This window comes from Hemicordylus capensis, chromosome 6, assembly GCF_027244095.1.
Source record: "Hemicordylus capensis ecotype Gifberg chromosome 6, rHemCap1.1.pri, whole genome shotgun sequence".
Lineage (NCBI taxonomy): Eukaryota > Metazoa > Chordata > Lepidosauria > Squamata > Cordylidae > Hemicordylus > Hemicordylus capensis.
The window spans coordinates 35,726,743-35,751,880 of NC_069662.1; the positions used below are offsets into that span (position 1 = coordinate 35,726,743).

General features: G+C 51.5%; 2 protein-coding genes across 3 annotated transcripts; both read left to right on the forward strand.

The window, feature by feature from the left end:
• The first annotated feature begins 229 nt into the window (after positions 1 to 229).
• On the forward strand, positions 230 to 17,602 carry LOC128329270 (uncharacterized). Its single transcript, XM_053260143.1, has 9 exons — positions 230 to 242; positions 3,974 to 4,084; positions 5,065 to 5,181; positions 5,334 to 5,413; positions 5,879 to 5,984; positions 6,253 to 6,324; positions 7,171 to 7,389; positions 7,514 to 7,570; positions 17,394 to 17,602. The coding sequence occupies exons 2-9, from the start codon at positions 3,983 to 3,985 to the stop codon at positions 17,466 to 17,468; spliced, it is 828 nt and encodes a 275-aa protein (XP_053116118.1). The 5' UTR covers positions 230 to 242; positions 3,974 to 3,982; the 3' UTR covers positions 17,469 to 17,602.
• A 94-nt stretch (positions 17,603 to 17,696) lies between these two features.
• On the forward strand, positions 17,697 to 22,431 carry LOC128329271 (uncharacterized). Of its 2 annotated transcripts, XM_053260145.1 has the most exons (8): positions 17,697 to 17,758; positions 17,879 to 17,954; positions 18,439 to 18,555; positions 18,705 to 18,784; positions 19,247 to 19,352; positions 19,605 to 19,700; positions 20,494 to 20,600; positions 20,717 to 22,431. In XM_053260145.1, the coding sequence occupies exons 3-8, from the start codon at positions 18,466 to 18,468 to the stop codon at positions 20,724 to 20,726; spliced, it is 489 nt and encodes a 162-aa protein (XP_053116120.1). In that variant the 5' UTR covers positions 17,697 to 17,758; positions 17,879 to 17,954; positions 18,439 to 18,465; the 3' UTR covers positions 20,727 to 22,431. The 2 variants fall into 2 exon arrangements, with proteins under 2 accessions (XP_053116120.1, XP_053116119.1); XM_053260144.1 differs by having other exon boundaries at positions 20,494 to 22,431.
• The last annotated feature ends 2,707 nt before the right edge of the window (positions 22,432 to 25,138 follow it).

Sequence of the window (25,138 nt, forward strand, 5' to 3'; positions counted from 1 at the left end):
CAAAATTGTTTAATAATGCTTTAAATGTAGTGGAAGCTATACACTAACTTTCATCCCTCATCACTTTCTGTCCATGGCTTTTCTATTTCCAGTGAAACCAACCAGCCAAGCCCTTAATGCAGAGCCCATTTCTGGCCACAGTTCCTTTCAGCACCACCACCAGCTTCCTTTTGAAAGCTCTTGGGTAGAGGGGTGGGGCTGGGGTAAAGCAAGTGACAATAGCCAAGCTCTTGGTGGCCAAGGTAAGGAGACCCTCCCTCACTACCTCTGCTCCCAATGCCTCTAGTGGCCATTAGGATTGTTGGTGCGAAAGGTTGATGCGCTGGGACTCCATCTCCAACAGAAACCTCACCTGATGCTCTCACTCTTCAGCCAAAGAGTCTGCAGGGCCGGCTTTTTAGACCCTTCTGGCCCTGCTCTCCAGCCAATCCGCTTCCTTGCCTTCCCTTTCCTGACCATGATGGGGCAGGTTTCTGTGGCTTGCGGTGCCAAGAGGCCGTGAGCACACCTGGCAGCGAGGCTCTTACGTTTTGCCCCATTGTGGTTCCAGCCTGCGCCCAGCAGTGGTGCTCTGACCCCTGGACTTCGGGGCTGAAGTCCAGGGCCTCCACACCCCCTGGGAGCTCCCAAATCCTTTGTAGACTGTCCCAAGCGGTGTGGTTGCAACTGGCCTGCACTGTGTCAGGTGGTCAAGGGTGATTCTGATCCGTGCCGGGTGCTTTAGAGACAAAGTGGGGAGTAGGGGGAAAGAAATATGTGGGCTGAGAATATGTTGTTGCACGTTGAAATGTTTCTGCTACTGCATGTTTGCATAAATATACCTGATATCTTAAAAATACTGTGTCTATCATGGTGTGTGTGTGTGGGGGGGATGTTGCGTAACTTGCAGTGGGAGGAGGGCTTCAATTGGGGTTGGGTGGGCTCCAAAGCCCTTTAGGTCCAGGCTCCAAAATTGCCCAAGTGCACCTCTGGCGCCCAGCTGCCATCATAGTCCCCCTTGGGGCAGTGAATAGGAGCCCAGTGGCCAACAGCAGGAGTGCTCATCTCTGGGCACCACAGGTCTCTTCCTATGCCCCTGTCGTTAATTTACAGAAAAGCACCAGAAAAAACATGTTTGTCGTTAAGCTTAGGCAGCTGTGTAAAATAAAGAGTGTTGTGCTGATTCCTGTTAGAAGGCAGATCTACTATTAGGCAGCCTGCTGAAGGAACTGGGCCAAGAGGTGCCTTGGAATGTCTCTCCAGTTCCAGGGGGGATTTGGCAAAATGCCCCTCTTCAACCCCAGCACAGCACCTCTCACAGCACGCTGTCCTGGGGTGTGTGTGTCTCCTTTATCTTTCAAGCAAACAAACAAACAAGATTTTGAGTCTCAATCTTTGATTTGTTTTCCTTGGTAGTCTAATAGTCAGGAATAAAAGAGAGGCCCCCTCCTCTCTTGGTTTTCCCTGGGGGTGCCTCTGCCTCCCTCTTTCTTCCTGGTCCTAAGGAGGATTTGCATGGGCTCCCCTTGATGGAGAGACCTGCCTCTGGGAACCCCCTCACAGTTTTATTATTATTATTTATTTACACAGTCAGGCAGGTGTTATTGACTGGTTTGTTTTATCCAGACATCAAGTCCTTCCCAAGGACCTGGGATGGCTGAATTTTATTGTAAATGTTGTTGCTGTTGTTATAGATATCGTTGCAGAACATAGGCTGTTCCCGGTAAAGCTGCTTTTTGTAATTGGCCGATGGTGATTTCTGTTATTTATTTATTTATTTATTTATTTATTTATTTATTTATTTAACAATTATATCCCACTCTTCCTCCAAGGAGCCCAGAGCGGTGTACTATATACTTGAGTTTCTCCTCCTGTGAAGTAGGTTAGGCTGAGAGAGAAGTGACTGGCCCAGAGTCACCCAGCAAGTATTATGGCTGAATGTGGATTTGAACTTGGGTCTCCCCAGTCCTAGTCCAGCACTCTAAACACTACACCATGCTGGCTCTCTTCCTGCGTATGTTCAGGAAGGGATGGGAGGGTAGTTCTGGGGTCCAGCAAGTGATACTAAGTTTGTGCAGGATGGTCCTGCAGGGAGGGGGAGGAGGTGGGGATCCTTTAAGGGCTTTCCTCCTGCTATGGGGTGAGGATTTGGTTAAGGTGTGTAAGGATCAGGTGCAGCAGGGAGTTGAGTCAGAGCAGGAGAAGTGGGCGTCTCTCTTGCCATGTTTTAGAAGGTAAACCCTGGATTTTTATATGAATGCAGCTCTAGGATTGTTGGATTTACTGAGTTTCCCCCAAATATTTGGATAGTTTGCATGGGTAGCTAATATTCTGATGTTTTGATGTGTTTTTGTTTGTTTTTTAAATGAGAGAGCTGGATGAAGCTTCTGTGTGTGTGAACACTTGGGTTGAAGGCAAGTTTAAGTGGAGCAGCAGGGAAACTTGCTGCAACAAGCAGCTTAGAAATATACAAGAGTTCAGAACATTCTCTAGGTTAACTGATGCAGTCGGTTATGCTGATAGACACTCTGCAACATGAGCTGCTTGTCAAGCAGAGGTGCACCTAGGTAATGTTGGAGCCTGGAACTAAAGGCTTATGGAGCCCCCCACTCCGCAAGCTAAGCACCATCCCCTTTCACACAAACACAGTATTTTTAACACATGGGGGTCACAAACTGCAACTGAACTCACAAGAATGTAAGATGAGAAAATGGTTATGTTTATGCAAATCTGCATGAGCAGAGACATTTCAACATGCAACTTAACATGTCCCCATCCCACCTATTTCTTTCCCCACTCCCCGCTCTGTCTCTAAAGCAGGGGTCATGCCCAGGCGCCCGGTGCAGGTTGAAATCACGCTCGGATGCCCGGTGTGGTGTGGCATGGCGATCACACTACCCGGGACAGACTAAAGGGGATTGGGGGGGGCAGGGGGTTTGGAGGCCAGAGAAGTCTGGGGATGAGAGGGCTTTTATTGTCGAGGAGGATGTCTTCTGTGTTCAGTCATAGTGATGTGTGGTGTCACCTTTGTGTTGACCCTTGTATAACTTGTTTGTGTCTTGGTGGCCTTGGAAAAGGATAATTCCCCAGACTGCCTCGGGCTGAAAGTGTTTTGTGTGGCTTTTGAACAGAGGGGTTTTTTTTTCGGCTTTCCAGAGGTGCTTCTCCCCCCCCCGCCTTTTCATTCTGCTTGTCAGGGTCACCCATGACCAAGCATAGAGTTGCAAGCTCTTCTTAAAACTCTGGTTGTTTTATCTGGTTGTAAACTGCAAGCCAGAGGTTGCTGGTTTGAATCCCTGTTGGTCTGTTTCCCATACTATAGGAAAGAGGAAACATCTCTATCGGGCAGCAGTGATCTAGGAAGATGCTGAAAGGCATCATCTCCTACTGCACAGGAGGAGGCCATGGGAAACCCCTCCTGTATTCTACCAAAGAAAAATCATAGGGCTCTGTGGTCGCCAGGTGTCAGCACCGACCCGACGGCACACTTTACCTTTCAACTGTCTTGAGACTCTTTGTTATTGGGAGTATATCAATGTATTAAATACATAAACTGTATATAAACTGTAAACCCCACCACCTCCTCTCCCTCTGCACAGAGGCCATCACCTTCTTGAGGTACGTGGGGGGCAGGAGAGGTCTTCAGGGCAGTGAGGAAGGGAGTTTGGGGGCCAACATGGGAAGGGATCAGCCCCTTGGCCCTCCCCACCCTCAGCCCCAGGAGGTGTCATTGAGGAAAGGACTGGGGAGGCACAGAGAGGAGGAAATTTCCCCACCCTTTAGCAATGCTCCCCATCTCCATTGCTTTGGAGAAGTTGGCCTCCCACCTAGGGACAGACGGCTTGAGTGCCACAGGATCCGGCTTTCTTCTCCTGCCCTGTGTGGTGGGGAAGCCTCGGATCGGGGCACTGGGGTGGTGGTGCTAGTGAAACCTTTCCCCTCCAGTGCCAGTTTCTTGATGGCATTCTCTCCCCCACCCCCCTCCTTTCTGGAGGCTGGCTCAATGGAGCCCTGCTTCACAACATACAGAGAGAGGAAGATCATAATGGAGTGTCTGTTCACCATCAGCCACATGCTGGGCGACGCTCCAGAGGGAGATCAGCAGGTAGATCTTTATGGAGCTCTTTCCGCCCCCCCCCCGGTGCCCACCTAGGCAAAGACTCTGTCTGGGCCTGTGCTACCTCAGTAGAGGGGACTGCAAAGGCACCCCCCCAATAGAGACAGGCACCTTGAACCCCCATGACCACCATGAGCGCAAAGGATAGCCAGGGCTCTAGGGAGGCCCAGAGGAGCCATTTCCCCTCCCTGGGGAGGGGCCGGGAAACCCCTGGGGCCACCAGCAGCCACACTCTGGCTCCCTTTCTCCCTTTCGGAGCCCCTTTCTGCCCCCCACAAAGGTACTCCAGAGCATGTTGAGGGAACTGCTGGCCCAAAAGCCCTCCCAGGCGTACCTCATCCACATGGTGGACGTAAGTGGGAGAGAGGGAGGCCTCTTCCAGCCAAGGAGAGACAACCTCTTGGCCCCGCTGGTGTCTCCTGCCCTGCCCTGCCCTGCCGGGTTAGGGTTGGGTATGTCTCCTGGGAGTTGTGCAGCCCCCTCCCGGCACCCTGAGATGCAGCCTTCCTCTCTGAGTGGCCAGGGAAGGGAGGTCCACAGATGGGCCATCGGAGCCTCCTGCACAGGATGATGGAGGGGAGGAACTGCCCCAGTTCACAGGGGATTGCAGGGCTAGGGAGGCGAGGCAAGAAGATGGGGGGGGGGCAGCTGAAAGACAGCCGCCCGCTCACTGTCCTGCCTTCTCTACCTCTTGCCACTTTTGCAGATTTAACACCCTGGCGCCTGGTTGAGGCCTGGCTGCAGCAGAGGAATCGGACCAAACCCCCAAAGGAAGGAGCAGGGAAGTTAGGGAACCTCCCTCCACCAGGACTTCCCGTGGGCAGCTCAGAGCCTTGTCCAGGGTCCTGAAAAAGGGCGGCATGGCAGCAGCCTCTCTGAGAAGGGGGCCTCTCCGAGAAGGGGTCCATTCTGGAGCAGGGAGGGGGGAATCCTGCCCTACTGAACAGCCCCATGTTTGCCTCTTCCAGGACCGGAGGGCCCAGGTCTGGTTTCTCATAGCCATCCCTCAGGCCTGTAAGGAGGCACTCCAGAGTGGGGAGCGATGCCTCCCGTTCTGCAAGGAACAGGCAGCCCAGACCGTGCTGGTGAGTGACTGGCAGCAGGGATGTCTGGGGCAAAGGAGCCGGCTGGGGGGTGGAGGCAGCCCTTGGAACAGGGCGGATGTGGGGCAGGATGAGGGAAGCTCCCCCCCCGCAGGGCCCTGGGGTGTCTCCATCCTGCTCTCTGTTTCCTCCAGGACGAGATGGACCATATTTCGGAGGACCCCGTACCCCATCATCTCTTCTCTCTGTGCACAGAGGCCATCACCTTCTTGAGGTACGTTGTGGTGCAGGATAGGTCTTCAGAGCAGGGAGGCGGGAAGGAGTGGTGTGGCCAGTGGTGGGAACCCCCCCTCCCCGGAGAATGTCAGGGAGGCCAAGCAGAGTCCAAGTGGAGGGCAGAGGCCGTGGGGAGGCCAGCAGTGGGGAGCAAGCAGGGGGAGGGAGCAGCCCCTTGGCTCTGCACACCCTCAGGCCTGAGGGAAAGGGCTGGGGAGGCCCAGAGAGGAGTTCCGCCCCCCAGCCTTTGGCAATGGCCCCCCAGGGCTTTGGAGGCATGGCTTGAGTGCCACTGAGGATGTGGCTTCCTTCATCTGCTTGGAGTCTTGGGGAATCCTTGGATCGGGGCCCTGGCTGGGGCAGGGGTGAGACCTTTCCCCTCTGGTCAAGTTTCTTGACAGCATTCTCTCCCCCCACCACCACCCTGGCTGGCTTTCTCATCTTTCCCCTTTTCTCTTGGCAGACGGATGAAGCCCTGCTTCACAACCTACAGAGAGAGGAAAATCATAATGGAGTGTCTGTTCAGCATGGGCCATGTGCTGGGCGACACTCTAGAGGGAGATCAGCAGGTAGATATTTACGGAGCTCCTTTCCCCCACCCCGCCGCCCACCGTGGCAAAGACTCTCTCTGGGCCTGTGCTACCTCAGTGGGGGGCCTGCTTAGCTCCCCGGTGGAGACCGCCGCCTTGAGCCCCCATGAGCGCAAAGGACAGCCAGGGCTCTTGGGAGGCCCAGAGGAGCCTTTTCCCCTCCCTAGGGAGGGGCTGGGTAACCCCTCTGGCCACCAGCAGCCACACTCTGGCTCCCTTTCGGAGCCCCTTTCTGCCCCCTGCAAAGGTCCTCCAGAACATGTTGAGGGAACCGCTGGCACAGAAGCCCTCCCTGGAGCATCTCATCCACATGGTGGACGTAAGTGGGAGAGAGGGGGGCGTCTTAAGGAGAGATGACCCCCGGTCCCACTAGGGTCCCCTGCCCTGCCGGGTTAGGGTTGGGCATGTCAGCGGGAGAGGCCTCGACTCCCTCTCAGTGGACTGCGTTCAGACGTGCAGCCCCCTCCCACCACCCTGAGGTGCTGCCTCCCTCTCTCAGTGGCCATGGAATGGCAGTCCACAGATGGGCCCCAACCCCGATGATGCCCTCTTCCTCACTTGACCCAGAGGGGGGCCCCCAAAGGATACTCATGGGACACTGGGGGAAGCTTCATTTGTGAGGCTGCCACAGAGACATTGGAGAGAAGCCCCCCTCTAGGTTCCTCTCCGACTTGGGGCCCAGCTGACGAGGGGCTACTGGGGTGAGGAGTTTGCCCAGGGTGGCAGTGGCATTCTGAGGGACTGTTCCCTCTTCCAGGCCATTGACGTGCAGCTGTATAGGCAGGATGACCAGGAGGGGGCAAGGAAAGCTGGCTCGCAGCCTGGCGATTAGGTGCCCCTTCCTCCCTGGCTCCAGCATCCTCCGGTCCCCTTCCTCCAGGTTTCAGGATCTCCAGAAGAGCTCTTGTGGGCCTTCTCCCTGCCCCCCACCCCATCTCCAGGCAGAGCAAATCAAACCGCTGCTCCCATTTGCCACTTGCCAGCTGGGGAGGACCATGGCCTGGGCCAAGGGCGATGGCAGCACTTCCTCCAGTGAAGGTAACATCCACCCCCAAGGAGATGGGGCGGGCAGAGCTCCCTCCCTGCTCTGGGCCTGGGCGGCTCCCCCTCTGTGCCTGACATGGGTCTTCGAGGAGTCGACGTCCTCCCTCTCCCTGGCCGCCAGGAGCTGGATGTCCCAATCCCACCCCAGGAAAACATGGCTCTCCCTGAGAAAGGCCCTCCGGCCCAAATGCAGCTGGGGAAGAAGCCTTCTCTGCCTCTCCCTGTGGGAATCCCCAGCCAGAAGCCACCTCCTTTTGGACCTGCTCTGGAAATCGTCGAATTCTGTGGCGACAGAGGGCCCCCAGCATATGTTGATGGACAACCTTGCAGCCAAATTCAGGTGGGGAAGACGTTTCTCCAGCCCAGGTGCCGCCTCCCTTTTTGCGGGGACGGGCAGGGCCTTTTGCCCCTTTCCCAAACCAAGCCATGCTCTCATGAATTCTCTTGTCTTCTCTCCCAAACAGACAAACTCCTCTGGGAGGATTGATGCAGACGTTGGACAACCTCGTGGCCCAATTCAGGTGGGAGAAGCCATTTCTCTTGTTCCCCTTGGGAATCCCCAGCCAGAAGCCACCTCCTTTTCTCGGGGATGGGCAGGGCCTTCTGCCCGTTTCCCAAACCAAGCCATTCTCTCATTAACTCTCTCGTCTTCTCCCCCAACCAGAGGACCTCCTTCTAGGACTCTTTGAGCAAGAATGAGAAGGCTTTGAATGTTGGGACTGTCTCTAGGAATAGTCCAGAGCCCCTGTGATCCACACAGGTGGGGGATCCAGGAGGAGGCAGGTCCGGAGCCCAGTCTGGCCTTGCATCCTGATGCCGGGCTGGAGCTGGAGGGAGCCACGGAGATGGAGCCCACTGTGGGGTGCCTGGGGCCCAAACAGTCTACGAGGACATCCTCGGAGCCAGAGTCCCCAGTTCTGTGGGAACTAGTTTCTGTCAATTCCCACATTAAACTGTGGCTGGGGATGATGGGAATTGTATTCCATCAAAAGCTGAAGGGCCACATTTGCCCACCCCTGCCCTAGGGGCAAGCTACTCTCAGAATACAGTATTCAGTTTAGGAACAGAGGGAGCTGCCATATACTGAGTTAGATCCATGGCCCATCTGGCTCAGGATTGTCTGCACAGACTGGCAGCGGTTTCTCCAGGGCTGCAGGAAGGGATCTCTGTCAGCCTCATGTGGAGATGCTGCCAGGGAGGGAACTTGGGACCTTTTGCAGGCAGATGCTCTTCCTAGAGCAGCTCCATCCCCTCATCCCCTCAACTCTTACCTGTGGTCTCCTACTCAAATGCAAACCAGGGCAGACCCTGCTCAGCAAAGGGAACAATTCATGCTTGCTGCCACAAGTCCAGCTCTCCTCCCTTGTTTTCTGCTCACCTGGTGGTGCAGATTGCCTTGACTTCTGTGTTGCTTGCCTCCTTTTAGTACTTTGGATTCTGTTGGGTAAGAACAGCTCATATCTTCTGCTTCGAAAGGTTTACAGTACCACAGTCTTATGTTTGGGATTAGAAACGGGATAAGATTTACAGTCTTGGGTTATACTTTTCACAGCCATCTCATGGTCTTGTGGCGATAATCAATACCTCATACATGCCGAGAATATGGATTTTTGTACCTATATTTTTGGTCCTCCGATGAAGAGCTTCAGCAGAAGAGACACAGGACAGACAACTAGGAATTTTTCTCCTCTTACATGATCCCCTTATTTTGGGTTTGTTTTCTCTTTCCCTCGGTCCTGTCTGTCTCTGAACTTTTCCCGCTCCGCAGGGCTGTTGGGAAGGCGCAGTGGTGCCCGCCTATAACCTTTTCTTGACAGCAGGGATGGGTCATTTGACAATTGCCCCTGTCATCCTGCCTGGTGGGATTTCTTTTCCTCTAACTTTCCATATCAATGGACACCCTTATAACAACAATTAGATGTTGCCCTTGAAAGTTTATCTTTCTGAACCCAAACAGAATTTGCAAAATAAAAGAGAGTTATTAAAACTTGTTCAGGCTCTTGTCTGTGTCCCAAAGGGAGGCTTTGTTGTGGTTGTTGCTGGCTTGTTTATTTGCAAGTAAAGTAAAGTAGTAAATCCAGTCTTAGCAAACAAGCCACCCACAGGAGCTCTCCAGGCAGGGAGCGTCTTCTGCTGGCCTCTGGATCCCCTCAGGAATATTTCCATACCCGACAGTTATTACAGTCTGTAATTACACAAAATTATTCAATGCATCACTTAAAGAGCAACCAGGTAAAAAGCCCTCCTCCTTGAAAGTCATAAATCCAGGCTTAGCCAGCCAGCCATGCACAGGAGCTTTGCAGGCAGGGACAGTCTTCTGCAGGCCGCTCCGGATCGTCCTCTCGGGATTGTGCCCTTTTTAAAAAGCAGAGATGGTGGTCCCGACCCCTCCTCTCACACCTCCTGCTTGAGCCCTCCAAGAGCAGGAGTGACACCAGCTCCCCCTGCAGGCAGGCAGCTCAACGGAAACCGGCTGGACTCAGTTCAGGTCCAGTGGCAATTCCTGGGAGGGGCACCACCGCCCCCCCTCACCTGGCCCTTTCAGGCACATGCAGCTGCCTCCATTTTGAATTTTTGAATTCTGGAAAACTGTTACCGGCCCTTCCATCCTGCCCTGGGAATGCCTGCCTGCCTCTCTGTCCCCCTCCCTCTCTGTGCTCCGACATGGACTGTCTGGGCTCTGCTCTCTGATGCTCCAGTAGTGGCGCAGTGATCTGATTTGCATATTGAAATTTAATATTAAACGCCTTGGAATCCAATGAGAAGCGCTGCCTTTGTTTGTGGGAGGTGGGCATCTCTGTCTATGTCTACATTTACAGTCTGTGTTTCCTCCAAGGAGGAGCACAGAGTATTGTACGTTTTTAGACTGCTCTGCCCAACAACCCCATTGTTTTGGAAGCAAATCATTCAAAAATGGAGCAAATTTTGGAAATTAAATTCCCCTTTCGGCCAGAACTTTTCCTTTTAAATATGACTAGGCCTTATATTCCTACCAAGTTCAATGAGTTATCTCTATATATGATTACTGTCGCTAGGATTCTCTATGCTACTAACTGGCATATTTGGATTATCCCATCTTTAGACGATTGGTTTCTATGGGACTATGCCTCTATTTCTAGACACTGCTTATATGAATAATACCCTTATAGAGTCATTTATGCTGGTTTGGGAACCTTTTATCTCTATATATAATTCTCCTGGGTGTGCCTTGGAATGTGCATCCCAGCGCCCAGCTGATTGGCTGGGCGGCGGACACGCCTGATTGGCTGAGGTGCACCCAGGAAGATTGGTTGCCGCGGCAGCGGCCCTGCTGTGGAGGCCAGAGGTGGCGGGCTGGGCCCGGCCCGGCCTGGCTGTGGAGGCAAGGCCCAGGAGGGGGGGAAAGAAAGGGGGGGCAAAGTGGTGGTGCAGAGGAGAGGCGGCTGGGCCCAGAAGCGGAAACTGGGGGGGAAGAGGTAACCGCCGGCCCCAAAGAACGCACAGATGCTCTGTGTAGGGTCGGCTAGATCAGTGTTTCTCAACCACCGGTCCCTGGACCGCTGCCGGTCCCCGAAGGCTTGAGTGCCGGTCCCTGACTGGGAGTCAACCCGCCCCAAACTGAAATCAAGGCACTCACTTCCTCAATTTTGCACATGGCACGGAAGAGGAAGAGTATCACGGAGGCATGGGACCCTTCTTGTGCCTTGCCTCCATGTGCTGCTGAGATCTTCCTACAGCTATCTTATTCCCTATCTTTACAGCTTCAAACTGTATGCGGTGCGGGGGCATGGAGGAAAAAATATGGCAGTGGGCGCCACTTGAAGGGCTGCTGGTTCTTGCATGCTCATTATTTGCAGCCAAAGGTTGGTTGATTGAAACCCAGCTGCCTGTTGTGGTCAAGGCGCCTTGAGAGGGAACGCTGTTTCCCTCTTGCATCAGTGGGGCTTGCTTGTATGTTGTTTTCATTGGCCCCATGTAGCTTTTGAATTTTTCTAATGGCCCAACATACCCTCTCCACTGAGTAATCAGAAGCACCTCCACCCCCACCCCGCACATACTGAAGACATACTGGAGACAAATTTGTTCACCCAGGCTTTTAGATTCAGGGGTTCTCAACCTTGGGTACCCAGACTTCTACTCCCATAATCCCCAGCCATAATGGCCAAATGCCATTGTTGTTGGGGGTTATGGGAGTTTAACTGAGAGACCCAAGGTTAAGAACCCCTAATATTCCATGTTTGCAAAAGATTCCAAATTTAATTATTTTAATGCTTATATTATTTTCATTCTAAACTGCCCAGAGATGCATGTTTGGGGCAGTATAGAAGTCTGATAGAGAGATAGATAGACAGACTTGAAACCCCTTTACTAACTGCTGGTCCGGGAAACTGCGCATGAAGAATGTAGCGGTCCTTGAAACTCTGCACGAAGAATTTAGCGGTCCTTGACTCCAAAAAGTTTGAGAAACACTGGGCTAGATAACTTTAATACCCGACAAGGTCATCATTTATCTTCGAGATCAGGGTTTTATTTGTAGTTTGTTTGGTACATCTACTGTAATCATTCTTGAACTTCAGGCCGCGGAGAGTGTAAATTCCCCCTCCCCTTTCTCTTTGATTTCTGGTTTTATAGTTTTTATTTTCTTATGTTTCAAGAGATGTAACTATGTTTTGTTCTGCTTTTTATTATATATATAAACAACCTTGCGAGGTTGGTTATTATGCTGACAGAAAAGTGAATGTGTGCCAGAGTCACTCAGGGAGTTCCACAGCTGAACAGGGATTTGCAGCTTGTATTTCCCCTGCCTACTCCTCCAACATGCTCACCACTGTGCCGCAAAGTGGACGCGTTTGCTCTCCACAGAAGTCGCCTTTTGTAGCTGGTCTGTGCTTTGCTTGTGGCTTATACAGGGATGTGTGTTGATCCCACTTGTGCTAAATACAAATCTGCACCCGACTGTAGTCCAATTCAGTGCTCAAAATGAACTGGTGTTTTGTTTTATTTTTTAATGTCTCTATCTCTGATGATGAGCAACCGAGATTGCAGGAATTGTCACCTTTGCTAAGCAGAGTCCACTCTCCTTTGGCATTTGAAGGGGAGACTCCATGTGTGAGCACTGTTAGAGAGATTCCCCTGAGGGGATGGGGCTGCTCTGGGAAGAGCATCTAGGTTCCAAGTTCCCTCCCTGGCAGCATTTCCAAGAGAGGGCTGAGAGAGACTTCTGTCTGCAACCCTGGAGAAGCTGCTGCCAGTCTGGGTAGGCAGTCCTGAGCTAGATGAGCCAATGGTCTGACTCAGAAGGCAGCTTCCTATCTTCCTACTAAACAAAATGTTGGCAGATTTCAGGAGCACTTTCCCAATGTGCTGTGTGCTTCACCCCTGTATAACGCTGATATTTTTGAGAAACACATCAGCCTCTTCCCACCCAGAGGAGGAGGTCACAGATGGGTCCTCCTCTTTCACTTTCCTGCTTCCTCCTATCACGCATCACCTTGTTATATTTGTGTCTGGTCAATGACTGTAATAACGATTCCATTCCATTCCACAGCAAGGGTTTTTGGCCTTCTCCATACTTACTGGGAGCATACTGTTTTTCAGTCTTCTGAATGGTTGGGACTTTTAGGACAGAAGGTCTGTACTGTTGCTGAATTGTGCTTAGAGAAGAAAGTGAGTGTGTGTTTGAAGGCTAGATGTTGATGATTGATTCTCCCCTCCCCTGCCCTTGAATTTGGCTCCTGTATCCCTCCCATTTCTGACACTCAAATTTGCCCCTTCAGTGCAAGTCGAACTTCAGCTGTTTTCTGGTCAGAAGGGTTGTGAATTTGCACTTGAAGCGCCAGAAGGAGGCGGAAAGACTTGTGTTTAATACTTTCAGTAGCAATGTACATATTAAAGGAGCACTGTGGGCATATGCCCATGTTCCGCTTCATGCACGTATCATCTGTCCACACACTTGGCACACATGCAGATTAGTATGCCCACACAGTAGCACTGTCAGGAACATTTGAAGGGGCATATACCCAGCTTAATGGTTGAATGCATCCCATGTGAAGTGATTTCCAAGAAACCCGCCATTTCAGCTGCAGGAAAATGTACTCTCTGCCTATTCTCAAATCATCTCGGCTGTATCACAGTGATGCAAAGGCATTGGGTCTCTGTCTTACTTCCCCAACCCCATCCTTGAACGGGCTTACTTCTAATTTGCTCAGACTTTGCCATTCAACTTTGGGACAACATTTCGGGGCAGGTGACATTGTCAGTCTGGATGGTGAAGGTATCGCCACTTGTATATGGAGTCCTCTTGGGAAGAGACACTGCTCTAGGAAGGAGGCCGTTGTATTTTGGACCCAGAAAAGGAGGATTCCTCCTTGGGTCCTGTGGGGTTCACAGAAACAAAGAAGGGAGTCCTGGAGGTGGGAAGGGTCTCTCAGAAGGGATTTGGAAGGGTGCCGCTCTACTCATGGTGGGGAAGGTGGAGGCCTCTCAGGGGAACAGGGATGTAGCCGGGAAGGGAGAGACCCCTGGAAGAACCACAGGGGCCCCAGAGTTCCAAGGAGGGTCCTCGACTCCAGAGGACCAGCGGCCGTTGAGTTGGCAGTTAGCTGGTGACGTCACCCGTCGCTACCATGTCCTGGGGCAGGAATCATTGCTGGCTCCCTTGAATGAATGTGAGAGTGGAAGAGAGTGGGTGTTTGTGAGAGTGGCTGAGAGAGCGAAAGTCATTTAGAGTACGATTGAGCAAGATTGTGAGAGTGAGAGAGAGAAAGCAAGAGATTGAGTAGAGAGTAGAGATTAAATATCGGAGCGATCAGAGGCCGGGATTTGTTTGGGATAGGGAGGGGAAGGCGGTTGGGGCTGGGGTTCGTTGTTGTTTCTGGTAGTTTTAGTTGTTTCTTGTTGAGTTAGTTTTAGTTAGTCTTAGTGTTAGCTTTGTTGGAGAAGAACCACAATCCTGATCATCATGTAAGTATTGCTTTATTTTTTTCATTTCTTTTTATTTCTAAACCATCTAATATCTCAAGGCAATGTACACAAATGAAAAACAACCCAATAAAAAAATAAAAACAAAAAACAATTTTAAAATGACAATTTAAAAAAAACCATTTTAAAAAACACCACTTTTAAAAGTGTTAATCTCTCTTTTAAAAGTGTTAATCTCAGTAAATGGGGGAAGGGGTTCATGACAAAGTAGGATTTCACCACAGTGTCTCTGTCTGAGTTCTCCCCCTGCCATTGGGATCAGCCCGAGGGGGCTCCTCCTTGACCATCTGGGACAGGGTCCTCCAAATATTGGGCATTTCGGGGCAAGCCACCTCCCTTCCCCAGCACCCACCCCCTTCTTGAGACTTTGCTGGAGGGGTTAGCCCTGGAGGGGTTAGCCTTTCCATACAGGGAAGGGTCTCCACCCCCAACCCCGGCTGCAGGTTCAGAGAGCTCCTTTCTGCACCTTGCCCAGCCTGAGACATCCTTTGGGAAATGGGCTGGCCAGAGTTTGGCCCAGGATGCCCAAAGGGGCTGTGCTGAAGCTGTCCGAGATGGGCAGTATCTAAAATACATGTATCTTAAAATAAGTATTTTTGATAATTTGGCATTTTGTGTCTAAAATACTTTTCAGAACAGTGTTTTGTATCTAAAATACATTTGTTCAGGTATTTGGTATTTTCAAAGTACATTTCCCAAACCAAAACACATCAGCCAATCATTGCTTTGGATTTGTTTTGTTTTTTTGCTTCAGGAGCTGCCTTTGCATTGCAAGCAAGCAGCCCATGAACCTCAGCAAGCTCCTATGCTCAAGTTCATCAGTCAGTTGAACAATCCTAGTCAGTCCTGTGTTGTCTCTGTAGCAACACAGTAAAGCAAGTTCTTAGGAGGCACACTCTTTCACTTTCGGATTCTCTGATTAGAAGACATGTAATCAGGAGGAAAGCAAGTGATAACTGTCTGGACCCATTTGAAATGGCCAGACTAATGTCTTTCAGTGATCAGTGTAACCCACATTGGGATGCAAACTCCACCCCCACCCCATTGGAAGGTGGGAGGGTTTGCAGACAGGTGGGTTAATTGAGAATGGCCTATACATTGTCTTTCTCTGGTCGACAGTACAGCAATCAGCAAAGCGCAGTTATGAGGGCAGGAGGTAAATACTTATTTTATCTTCTTCAAAACTCTTTGCAAACACTTTGGGCTCTGGGCAGGCTGGGAATCAAAGTCTGATTCCTCGCCAGCACCTACCCTGTTGGTTAGGTATTTGGGGGAGGGGGGCTGCTCCATCCTGGGAACTATCTACTTTTGTAGGTTTGTGGTGGGGGGAGAGGGAGATTTTCATCTGCTTCCTAATTGCAAAGAGGTGAGAGAAACGGAGAATCCTTATGGCTGGAGAAAGGTCCTATGTTTCCTAAGTGTAGGGTCCGGTCCCCATCCCGTCTAGCATCCTCTTTCCACGCCTCATAGAAGCCCACAGGCAAGAGCACAGGCATGCCCTCTCTCTTGCTGTTGCTCCCCTGCAACCAGTATTTGGAGGCATCTTGAAATACACAGCCTTGTAGGAATAAGGAAATGCTTATATCAGTCATGCTAGATTGCTGAAAATGCTTTGCTCTGCTTTTTGCATGTTCATTTTATGGGATGTGTTTGGGCATCTGATCCTGTGTATGTTTTCTACTTTGTTGTGCATGTTGGCTGCTTGATGAGTTGAGTCCAGTATTCCCTCAAATGCACTGGTGATGTTTAAGCCACCCTGGCCTTTTGGATGTTGTGTGTTGTCCCATTTTCAGCAGTGGCCAGCAGCCAAACACTTTCCCCACTGGAACAGGTTGTGGGTGCAGGTGTGTGACAGAAAGTGCCTTTGTTTGGCTTTAAAACACATCCCAGTTTCATATCAGAACTTCCCTCCATTCCAACAGCCGATTTTGGCCTGGGCCCACGCCCACCACTTTTGTGGATTTATTGTGTCTCACTGGTTTGTCAGGGATTGTTCGGAAAACTCTACCTTGGGGGAGAAACATTCAGCTTTTGATAGTTTGGCTGATCTCCAAGAGGGGAGAGTTAACCTCTCAAGTTAGGTGAGGGGAAGGACTCTTGAGGTTGCGTTTCCAACATGCAACTTGGGTGTTAGTTTAGGTTTGTTAGCTGAGACCAGGCTGCATGGCTCCTGGGAATGTGCAGACTTCACCACGATGCAAGCTTTTGTTCTCTTGGAGACCCCAGAGCTGCCGAGCCTCCTGTCTAACACCAGCTAGGAAGCAAGGTATCTCGCTAGGGCAGGTTTACCATTTTGCTTTGGTTGCCTGTGAACTGTCCTACTTTTTATATCTACTTAAATAAATGAGCTTTTGATTGTTTTCAACTTGATCTGGTCGGAAGTGTGCTCCGCTCTGTTTCCCGATGTGCCTGATCTGGCTGCATGCTCTTTAAAGAGGTTTTAAGGCGTTTTGGCTATATTTTGAGTCACCCTGGTTCTAGATGGAAGGTTTTGATGTTAGTTTTGGCTGGTGGCAGCTCTGCCGGAAGATTCATTTAATTCATGTAAAAAGTTACTTTTATTTTTGATTGTGGGCTTCATTTTACAGAGTGAAAAATATATTGCATTTTTAAAACGATGTGATCAATTGTTGATGAAAAGTGATTTCTGGACATATAAATAATGAATACATATTGATGAATACACCTGTGCCTGTCCTGGGGACTGGGTTTTGCCATAGGGACATAGGAAGCTGCCCAATACTAAATCAAACCCTTGGTCCATCTAGCTCAGTATTTTCAACCCAGACTGGCAGCAGCTTCTCCAGTTTTTGCAGGACAAATCCAGGCACATTAGTCTGTTGGATGGGTATCCCATTGTCCAACGGCTATTTTTTTAGATCTAATACTAGTCTAACATCAAGTGGTCCTGTAGAAAGGTAGTTTACCTTTGCTGGGATGATTCACAGCCCCCGGAGGCACAACCTGGGCGATTTAATCTTTGAAAAACTTGTATTGCTTAAAGGAAATTGGAAACCGGTTTGGATAAGTAATGAACATCTCAAAATTGTTTCCTTTTCCCAGGCATTGTATTTTGTATTTCAAGATGCATTTTACAATACTGTTTTGTATTTGTATTGGCGGTTTATGTTTATCAAGTATTTTGTATTTTGCATCTAAAATCCTTTTTCTGGGTATTTTGCCCTCTGCTCTACCATCTGCTGCTCAGCGGGTTCCTGCCTAAGGAGCCACTTCATTGACTGGAGAGTGCTGGCCGTCTTGAGGCTCCCTGCAATCCCTCCTGGCTGCTCTGCAGGGATTCCCACACCCTGGGCCCCCTCTCTCCCCCCTGCCAACTGTTCTTCCCAAAGGCTTCGTTCTCACTGTCTCCCTACTCTCTTCTAGGTTGTGCAGGATCCATGTCTTCCTGGCCAGAAAGACGAGCAGAGTAGCCCCCCTGGATGCCCCAGGGCAGCCTAGAGCCACCCAGCTCGCTGCCGCCCGATGGTGGTGGATTTGTGGCTGCAGGAACTGGGTGGCCCCCGCTTCCTCCCTCACTTCTGCTCTGCTCCCTCCCTTGCTGTCCCCTCCTCGTTCGCCTCCCTTACTGTCACCACCCCACTCGCCGCCTTCCCTGTCACTGCCCCACTTGCTGTCACCGCCTTACTCACTGCCTCCTCTGTCGCCGCCCTGCTCGCCTCCTTCACTGTCGCTAGTTGGGAAGAGGAGCATGGCAGGGCCATCGGAGCTCCCTACACAAGTTGATGGAGGTGAGGAGTTGCCCCAGTCCACAGGTGATGTCGGGGCAAGAAGGTGTGTGGGGGGAGGCAACGGGCAAGACAGCCGCCTGCTCACTGTCCTGCCTCCTCTACATCTCCCCCCTTCTGCAGATTTAACATCCTGCCACCTGATTGAGGCCTGGTTGCGGCAGAGGAATCGGGCCCAACCCCTGGGGGGGAGGAGCAGGTAACGTAGGGACCCCCCCCCATTACCCAGGACTAGTTGTTGTTATTGTTATTAATTTGATTTCTATACCGCCCTTTAAGCCTTCCAAAAATGAGTCTTCCAAAAACGGCTCAGGGCAGTTTACACAGAGAAATAATAAATAAATATGATGGCTCCCTATCCCCCAAAGGGCTCACAATCTAAAAAGAAACGTAAGATAGACACCAGCAACAGCCACTGGAGGGATGCTGTGCTGGGGGCGGATAGGGCCAGTTACTCTCCCCCTGCTCAATAAAGAGACTCACCTTGTTAAAAGGTGCCTCTTTGCCCAGTTAGCAGGGGTTAGTAGGACTTCCCTTGGGCAGCTCAGAGCCTTGTCCAGGGTCCTGAAAAGGGGTGGGATGGCAGCAGCCTCTCCTAAAAGGGGGCCTGCTGCCTGGTCCATTCTGGAGCAGGGAGGGGGGAATCCTGCCCTACTGAACAGCCCCATGTTTGCTCCTTTCAGGACCGGTGGGCCCAGGTCTGCTTTCTTATGGCCATCCCCCAGGCCTGTAAGGAGGCACTCCAGAGGGGGGAGCAACGCCTCCCGTTCTGCAAGGAACAGGCAGCCCAGGCCGTGCTGGTGAGTGATTGGCAGCAGGGATGTCTGGGGCAAAGGAGCTGGCTGGGGGGTGGAGGCAGCCCTTGGAACAGGGCGGATGTGGGGCAGGATGAGGGAAGCCCCCCCACCAGGGCCCTGGGTGTCTCCATCCTGCTCTTTGTTCCCTCCAGGATGAGATGGACCATATTTTGGAGGACCCCGTGCCCCATCACCTCTTCTCTCTGTGCATAGAGGCCATCACCTTCTTGAGGTACGCTGGTGAGTGGGATCGGCCTTCAGAGCAGGGAGGTGGGAAGGAGTGGTGTGGCCAGGGGTGGGACACCCCCCTCCCTGGAGAATGTCAGAGAGGCCACGAAGAGTGCAAGTGGAGGGCAGAGGCCGTGGGGAGGCCAGCAGTGGGGAGCAAGCAGGGGGAGGGAGCAGCCCCTTGGCCCTGCACACCCTCAGGCCTTAGGGAGAGGGCTGGGGAGGCCCAGAGAGGAGTTCCCCCAGCCTTTGGCAATGGCCACCCAGGGCTTTGGAGGCATGGCTTGAGTGCCACTGAGGATCTAGCTTCCTTCATCTGCCTGGAGTCCTGGGGAATGCTCAGATTGGGGCCCTGCCTGGGGGAGGGGTGAGACCTTTCCCCTCCGGTGCCAGTTTCTTGATGGCATTCTCTCCATCGCCCCATCCCCCCTCTGGCTTTCTCATCTTTCCCCTTTTCTCTTGGCAGCCAGATGAAGCTCTGCTTCACAACCTACAGAGAGAGGAAAATCATAATGGAGTGTCTGTTCAGCATGGGCCATGTGCTGGATGACACTCCAGAGGGAGATCAGCAGGTAGATATTTATAGAGCTCCTTCTCCCTCCCCCTCCCCCCACCTTGGCAAAGACTCTCTCTGGGCCTGTGCTACCTCAGTGGGGGGCCTGCTTAGCTCCCCAATGGAGACCGCCGCCTTGAGCCCCCATGAGCGCAAAGGACAGCCAGGGCTCTTTGGAGGCCCAGAGGAGCCTTTTCGCCTCCCTGAGGAGGGGCCGGGAAACCCCTGGGGCCACCAGCAGCCACACTCTGGCTCCCTTTCTCCCTTTCAGAGCCCCTTCCTGCTCCCCCAAAAGGCCCTCCAGAACATGTTGAGGGAACTGCTGGTGCAGAAGCCCTCAATGACACACCTCATCCACATGGCGGAGGTAAGTGGGAGAGAGGGTGGCCTCTTCCAGCCATGGGGAGGGGATCCCCTGGCCCAGTGAGGCCCCATGCCCTGCCTGGTTAGGGTTGGGCAAGTCAGTGGGAGAGGCCTCAGCTCCACACACACACCCCGACTCCATGGGCAGTGTTCACACATGCAGCTCCCTGAGGCGCTGCCTCCCTCTCTGAGCAGCCAGGGGGGCTGAGCAGTCCACAGGCAGGCCCCCACTCTGAGGACACCCCTCCCCCGCCTGGCTCACCCAACCAGGAGAAGACTCCCTGAATATTGGGGGAAGCTTCATTGGAGAAGCCCCCCTCTCGATTCTTCTCTGTCTTGCGGCCCGGCTGTTGGACTCCTGGCGTGAGGATTTCGCCCAGGGTGGTGGCATTTGGAGGGACTGGAGGGACCCCAAAAGGACCCATATAATAGCCAAATAGGAAAAGATATAATATAAAGAAAAACATTGAATAAGCAATCTCATTTAACGTTTTAAACAGTGTTTTTCATTGTGACGTGTATTTACTTTTAAAATATACCCTGCTCGCCTGGATGAGTTTAATGAGATGGCTTATCAGATTGCTTTCCTTCTCTTATCTTTGTATTCCATGGTGTTTGGAGGTATTGCATTCTTCCACCATCCATTGACTTGATCATTTCCCAGAGTCCACGCCTCCTTTCAAAGCATCACCTTTTAGGCGGTTGAGTGGTGGTGGGCTCTTTGGGGGTCCATGGGAATACTTGGTGACCCAGGTCCTCTCCAGCTTTTCATCCAGAGGGACTGTTTTATCCTACAGGCTATCGATGTGGAAATGTACAGCGAGGACAAGCAGGAGGTGGCGGTGGTGGAAAAGGCGGGCCTTTTCCTGCTGAATCTGGCAATTGGACCCCATTCCACTTTGAGGTCATTCTCCCCCATGCTGGCCTGGCCTTGCTCCGGCACCCCCCAGCACCCCTCTTCCAGGTTTCAGGGTCCCCAGATGAGCTCTGATGGGCCTTCTTTTCTCCCTCTCTCTGCAGGCGGAGATGATCAAACCTCTGCTGCCCTTGGGGGGGCACACGTATATCAAGCGCATATACCATTATTGCTAGTGATTTCAATGCCAGAATGGGAATTAACGATAAGACGCTGTATACTAAATTCCAATGCTTTCCCTTGGCCCATGAAGTTGCTCCACCATTAATTGCCTGTCAATGTAAGGACAGAATAGGGAATTACGCAGGTCTGTGTCTGTCCCAAACCTTAGATGAACTAAACTTGCAATTGCTGAATGGAGCTACAGTTGATGACCACCCAGCTGAGTACACTCTTTGGGCTGGTTCCAGATTATCCACTATTGATTATATGGCGATCTCTCCTGGCTTACTTATATATCTTGTCAAATTTAAAATTGCTAGTCGCCCAGAGAGTGATCAGCTCCCTGGAGAGTTACCTTTGAATCTTTCTGGAAACCTAACATTTGCTGAACTGACCTATCTTTCAAACTTAGATCTGGAGGTGCGTCCCTCCTTGGTTAGATGGCCTGATAGTCTGGGGGAGCAGGTTGGTTTAATGCTGGGATCTGAAAGTCTTGTCTCTCTCCGCTCGGCACTACTAGCAAATGGGATGGATGATGGTATTCTAGACCATTACAATGACATCGTTCAGGCACTCCAGCCTGTATTGACCTGCTCCAGACCCCCAAAGACTAACAAGCCCACAGTTTACTCTAAGAGCTGGTTTGATAAAGACTGCATCGGCAATGCCAAAAGTGAGGTGATTATTGAGTATCAAGCATCCAGGGACTGCCCTTTGTTTGCTGTTCTCCAGAGTGCCATATTGCAGAAAAAACAATCTAAGCAGCTGCTGAAAAATAGAAAGAGAGATGCCATGAGAGTAGACTGGCATCCATTGATAGCAGCCACAAGATCTAAAACCCCTCATTGTTTTGGCGTATGATTGCCCTATAACCATCTTGGGGTTTAGCCCACCCGAATTGTGTCATCCCCTCTTTGGTTTGGGAGGAACGCTTCTGTAAGTTATACAAAGGAGATAAAGAAATTGGCACAGCCCCAATACGGGATGTGCATCAGCTGACAGAGTGACCACTTCTGTCTTGTTCTGAAATAGAAGCTTTGGTGGGACAGTTAAAACTTGGTAAAGCTCCAGGATTCGACCATATAGAAATAGAGGTTGTTAGAAACAATCTGGCATGGTAGTCCCCAGTCCTGGCCTCGTTATTTTCATTTGTTTGTTAATTACATTTATAACCCGCCCCATCCAGAGGCTCTGGGCAGTGTACAACAACTTTTTTAAAAAGACATAAAACCCACAATTCAAACACAATGCTAAAAACAATATAAAAACAATTCAAAAATGATTTAAACCATTTAAAACCAATTAAAATACTTTTAAAAAACACTTTACAAGCCTTGGAAGGCCAGGCCCAACAAATAGGTTTTTAGGGGTCTCTTAAAGTCCGACAGTGAGCCTAAACTGCGGATATCGGCTGGGAATGCATTCCGTAGACCAGGAGCAGCTACAGAAAAGGCCCGGTTCAGAGTCCCCACCAGATGTACCGGTGGTAACTGGAGACGGACCTCTCCAGATATTAAGATTGTAGATTGAACTGTTTTTGTTTGTTTTACTGTTGTGCTGGTCGAAGACAGAAACAAAGACTATGATATGATAATACATAGTCATAGTGTGTAATTTTATGGGGACCGAATTGGAAATAAAACTTTGTTTTGTTTGAGCCCGGTCCTCTGTTGTGTTTAAAATATATTTTACTATGTGGTGAAGCCCATCACTGCCAGGGCAGAGTCTTTTTGCACAGATTACACTCCTAGGCAAGTTCAAGAAATGCAACGGCATAATTCTTACTAGTTTGGAGAAGGGAAGTAAAAGAACAGTTTGCAATTTGTAGGATTTCAGCTTCAGGCATTATTCATTGTACTGAATTATCCTGCCCTGGAGAACAGGTAGAAGAACATAGGCATTCACCCTGGATTGTATTTATCTGTGTTCACATGTATATCCCATTCTTCCTTCAAGGAGCCCAGAGTGGTAAACATGGTTCTGTTTATCCTTATGACAACCTTGTGAGGTGGTTAGGCTGAGAGAGAAATGATTGGCCCAGAGTCATGGCTGAATGGAGATTCGAACCTGAGTCTCCCTGGCCCGACACTCTGGTCATCAGAGCATTGGTCCACTGAGCCCAATATGGTCTCAAAGGTCTCTGTTAGCAGGAGGTTTTCCTCGGCTCTGCAGAGATCCTTTTGCACTGGAGATGCCCAATACTGGAATGTAGGAAGCTGCCGTCTACCGAGTCAAGACTAGTGGCCTGTCTAGCTCAGGATTGTCTGCCTCTCTCCCACACCCTGCAGCAGAGAACAGGAGGGCAGGGCTCCTATACTTTAATAGTTGCAGTGCACAAGTGAGAGAGGAGGCCTGGGCTGTAAGGCCACTGTTACTGTTAAATCTGGGACAAGGGTGTCAGGGGTCAACTCAATAGGGATGTGCCCGAATAGTCTTCGGCACCGGTGGGGGTAGTACTTTAAGGGTGGGGGAGGGTGTACTCACACACACCCCCGCCACCGCGTTTTCCCCGCCGGCGCTCTCCAAATTTCAAGCCCCTTGGGGCGGCAGCGTTCCCCCCTGCCACCCCGTTCCCCCCGTCGGCCGGAAGTGGCCGGAAGTTGCGAGCGCGCGTATGCCCATCGTGCGTGCTCGCGCCTGCCCGTCTGCCATGCATGCACGCACACAACGGGTGCACGCGCGCTCGCAAATTCCGGCCACTTCCGGCCGACGGGGGGAATGGGGCGGCAGGGAGGAATGCTGCTGCCCCGAGGGGCTTGAAGTTTGGAGAGCGCCAGCGGGGGAAATGTGGCAGGGGGGTGAGTACACCCTCCCCTGCCCTTAAAGTACTGCCCCCGCTGGTGCCGAAGCACCGAATCCCGCCCCAGCGCTGAAACGTTTACAATGGCCTCCAAAACGTTTCGGGCAAAAGCCTACATCTCAATACCAGGGGATACTATGGTGCAAACAGAGGATGTCAGGTAGGAGGAGAAACTCAAGAAATCTATACTGTCCTAGGGGTCAGAAACTTGTAGAGGGATTCGATTGCAGCTGGGATCTTTCTACCCAAGATGGAGAAGTAATCACAAGTGATGTACTAAACATAAGACACATTTTTATTCCAGCATACATCTTGTTGCCTAGAATCATGGGATTCCATTCCCTGAGTATATATACATCACCTAAATACAAACATCAACTTTGATAACACAATGCAAGGTCCTGTCACAATGCCTAATCCCTCCTCAAACACCAACATTCACACACATTATATGCTTTAACCTGCCAGCTAAACTTATATAACACTAATTTTTTCCGACCCGTTAAAATAACGGGTGCTAGGGGAGTTGTGCGCTCTGGGCCCCGCGCCGCCATTCCCCCTCCCGCCGCCATCAGCCTCCATGCCGCAGCCGGTCTCCCCGGCCGGGCAAGGGCCCCCCGCCACAGCCGGCCTCCCCTTTTCTGCTTCCCCCGCCACCTCCGCACCACGTCCGGCGGCCGGGCAAGACCCGCCGCCGCCTCTCCTCTCCCCGCGGCTGTTTCTTCGGCAGGGACGGTCCTCCCGCCGCCCCCCCCCCCGCGGTCAGGCTGGTCCACCGTTCCCCCACCCCCGCGGTCAGGCCAGTCCTGCCGCCGCTGCCTTTCCCTGCCCCGCGTCTTACCCTGCCCCGTCTTTCCCTGCTCCCTTCTCCCGGTCCGGGAGCCAGCATGGCCGCCTCTCTCTGGTAGGGCCGGTCCCGCTGCCATCGCCTTCTTCCGCCTTCCCCACCCCACCCGGTCCTGCCGCCGCCGCCTTTCCCTGCCCCGTCTTTCCCTGCTCCCTTCTCCCTTTTCCCTGCTCCCTCTGGGAGCCAACACGGCCGTATCTTTCTCAGACGCTCCACGCATGCCCAGAACGGCCGAGAAAGACACAGGCAGGGACACGGGCGCACACTTTAGCTCTTTATTATAGAGGATTCTCCATCATGATGCTAACCTTACAATGTCTCACTGCCTTTCACTATAGTGCTGGCCAAGCAGCACCAAGCAAAATTCAGGGCCCTTGCCTGTCGGAGAGTTGAAAGTTGTTCTTCACACATGCAACGTATACAGCTTATAGTTGGGATGGTTCTGCTTGGACACGTAGAAGTATCTCTTTTATAGTTTAGATGGTCAGATAATGAAGAGGATGACCTTCCTAATCAACACTTCTTTCCTTTCCCTCCCACCTTGTTTGAATGTCCAATAAGGTGTTCCATAACTAATCACATGCACCAACTGTTGGAGATGGAGTTCCAGTGCATAGACCTTTTGCACCAACTATCCTCCTAATGACTACTAAGGGCATTGGGAGTAGAGATAGTTAGTGAGGGGCTCCTTATGTGTCCTTGCTTTACTTCTACTCT

Coding starts and splice junctions, on each gene's coding strand:
- LOC128329270 (XM_053260143.1), top strand. CDS start 3,983: ATGGAGCCCTGCTTCACAACATACAGAGAGAGGAAGATCATAATGGAG. Junction 4,085..5,064: donor CTCCAGAGGGAGATCAGCAG/GTAGATCTTTAT, acceptor TGCCTCTTCCAG/GACCGGAGGGCCCAGGTCTG. Junction 7,571..17,393: donor AACCTCGTGGCCCAATTCAG/GTGGGAGAAGCC, acceptor ACTCTCTTCTAG/GTTGTGCAGGATCCATGTCT.
- LOC128329271 (XM_053260144.1), top strand. CDS start 18,466: ATGGCCATCCCCCAGGCCTGTAAGGAGGCACTCCAGAGGGGGGAGCAA. Junction 18,556..18,704: donor AGGCAGCCCAGGCCGTGCTG/GTGAGTGATTGG, acceptor TGTTCCCTCCAG/GATGAGATGGACCATATTTT. Junction 19,353..19,604: donor CTCCAGAGGGAGATCAGCAG/GTAGATATTTAT, acceptor TCTCCCTTTCAG/AGCCCCTTCCTGCTCCCCCA.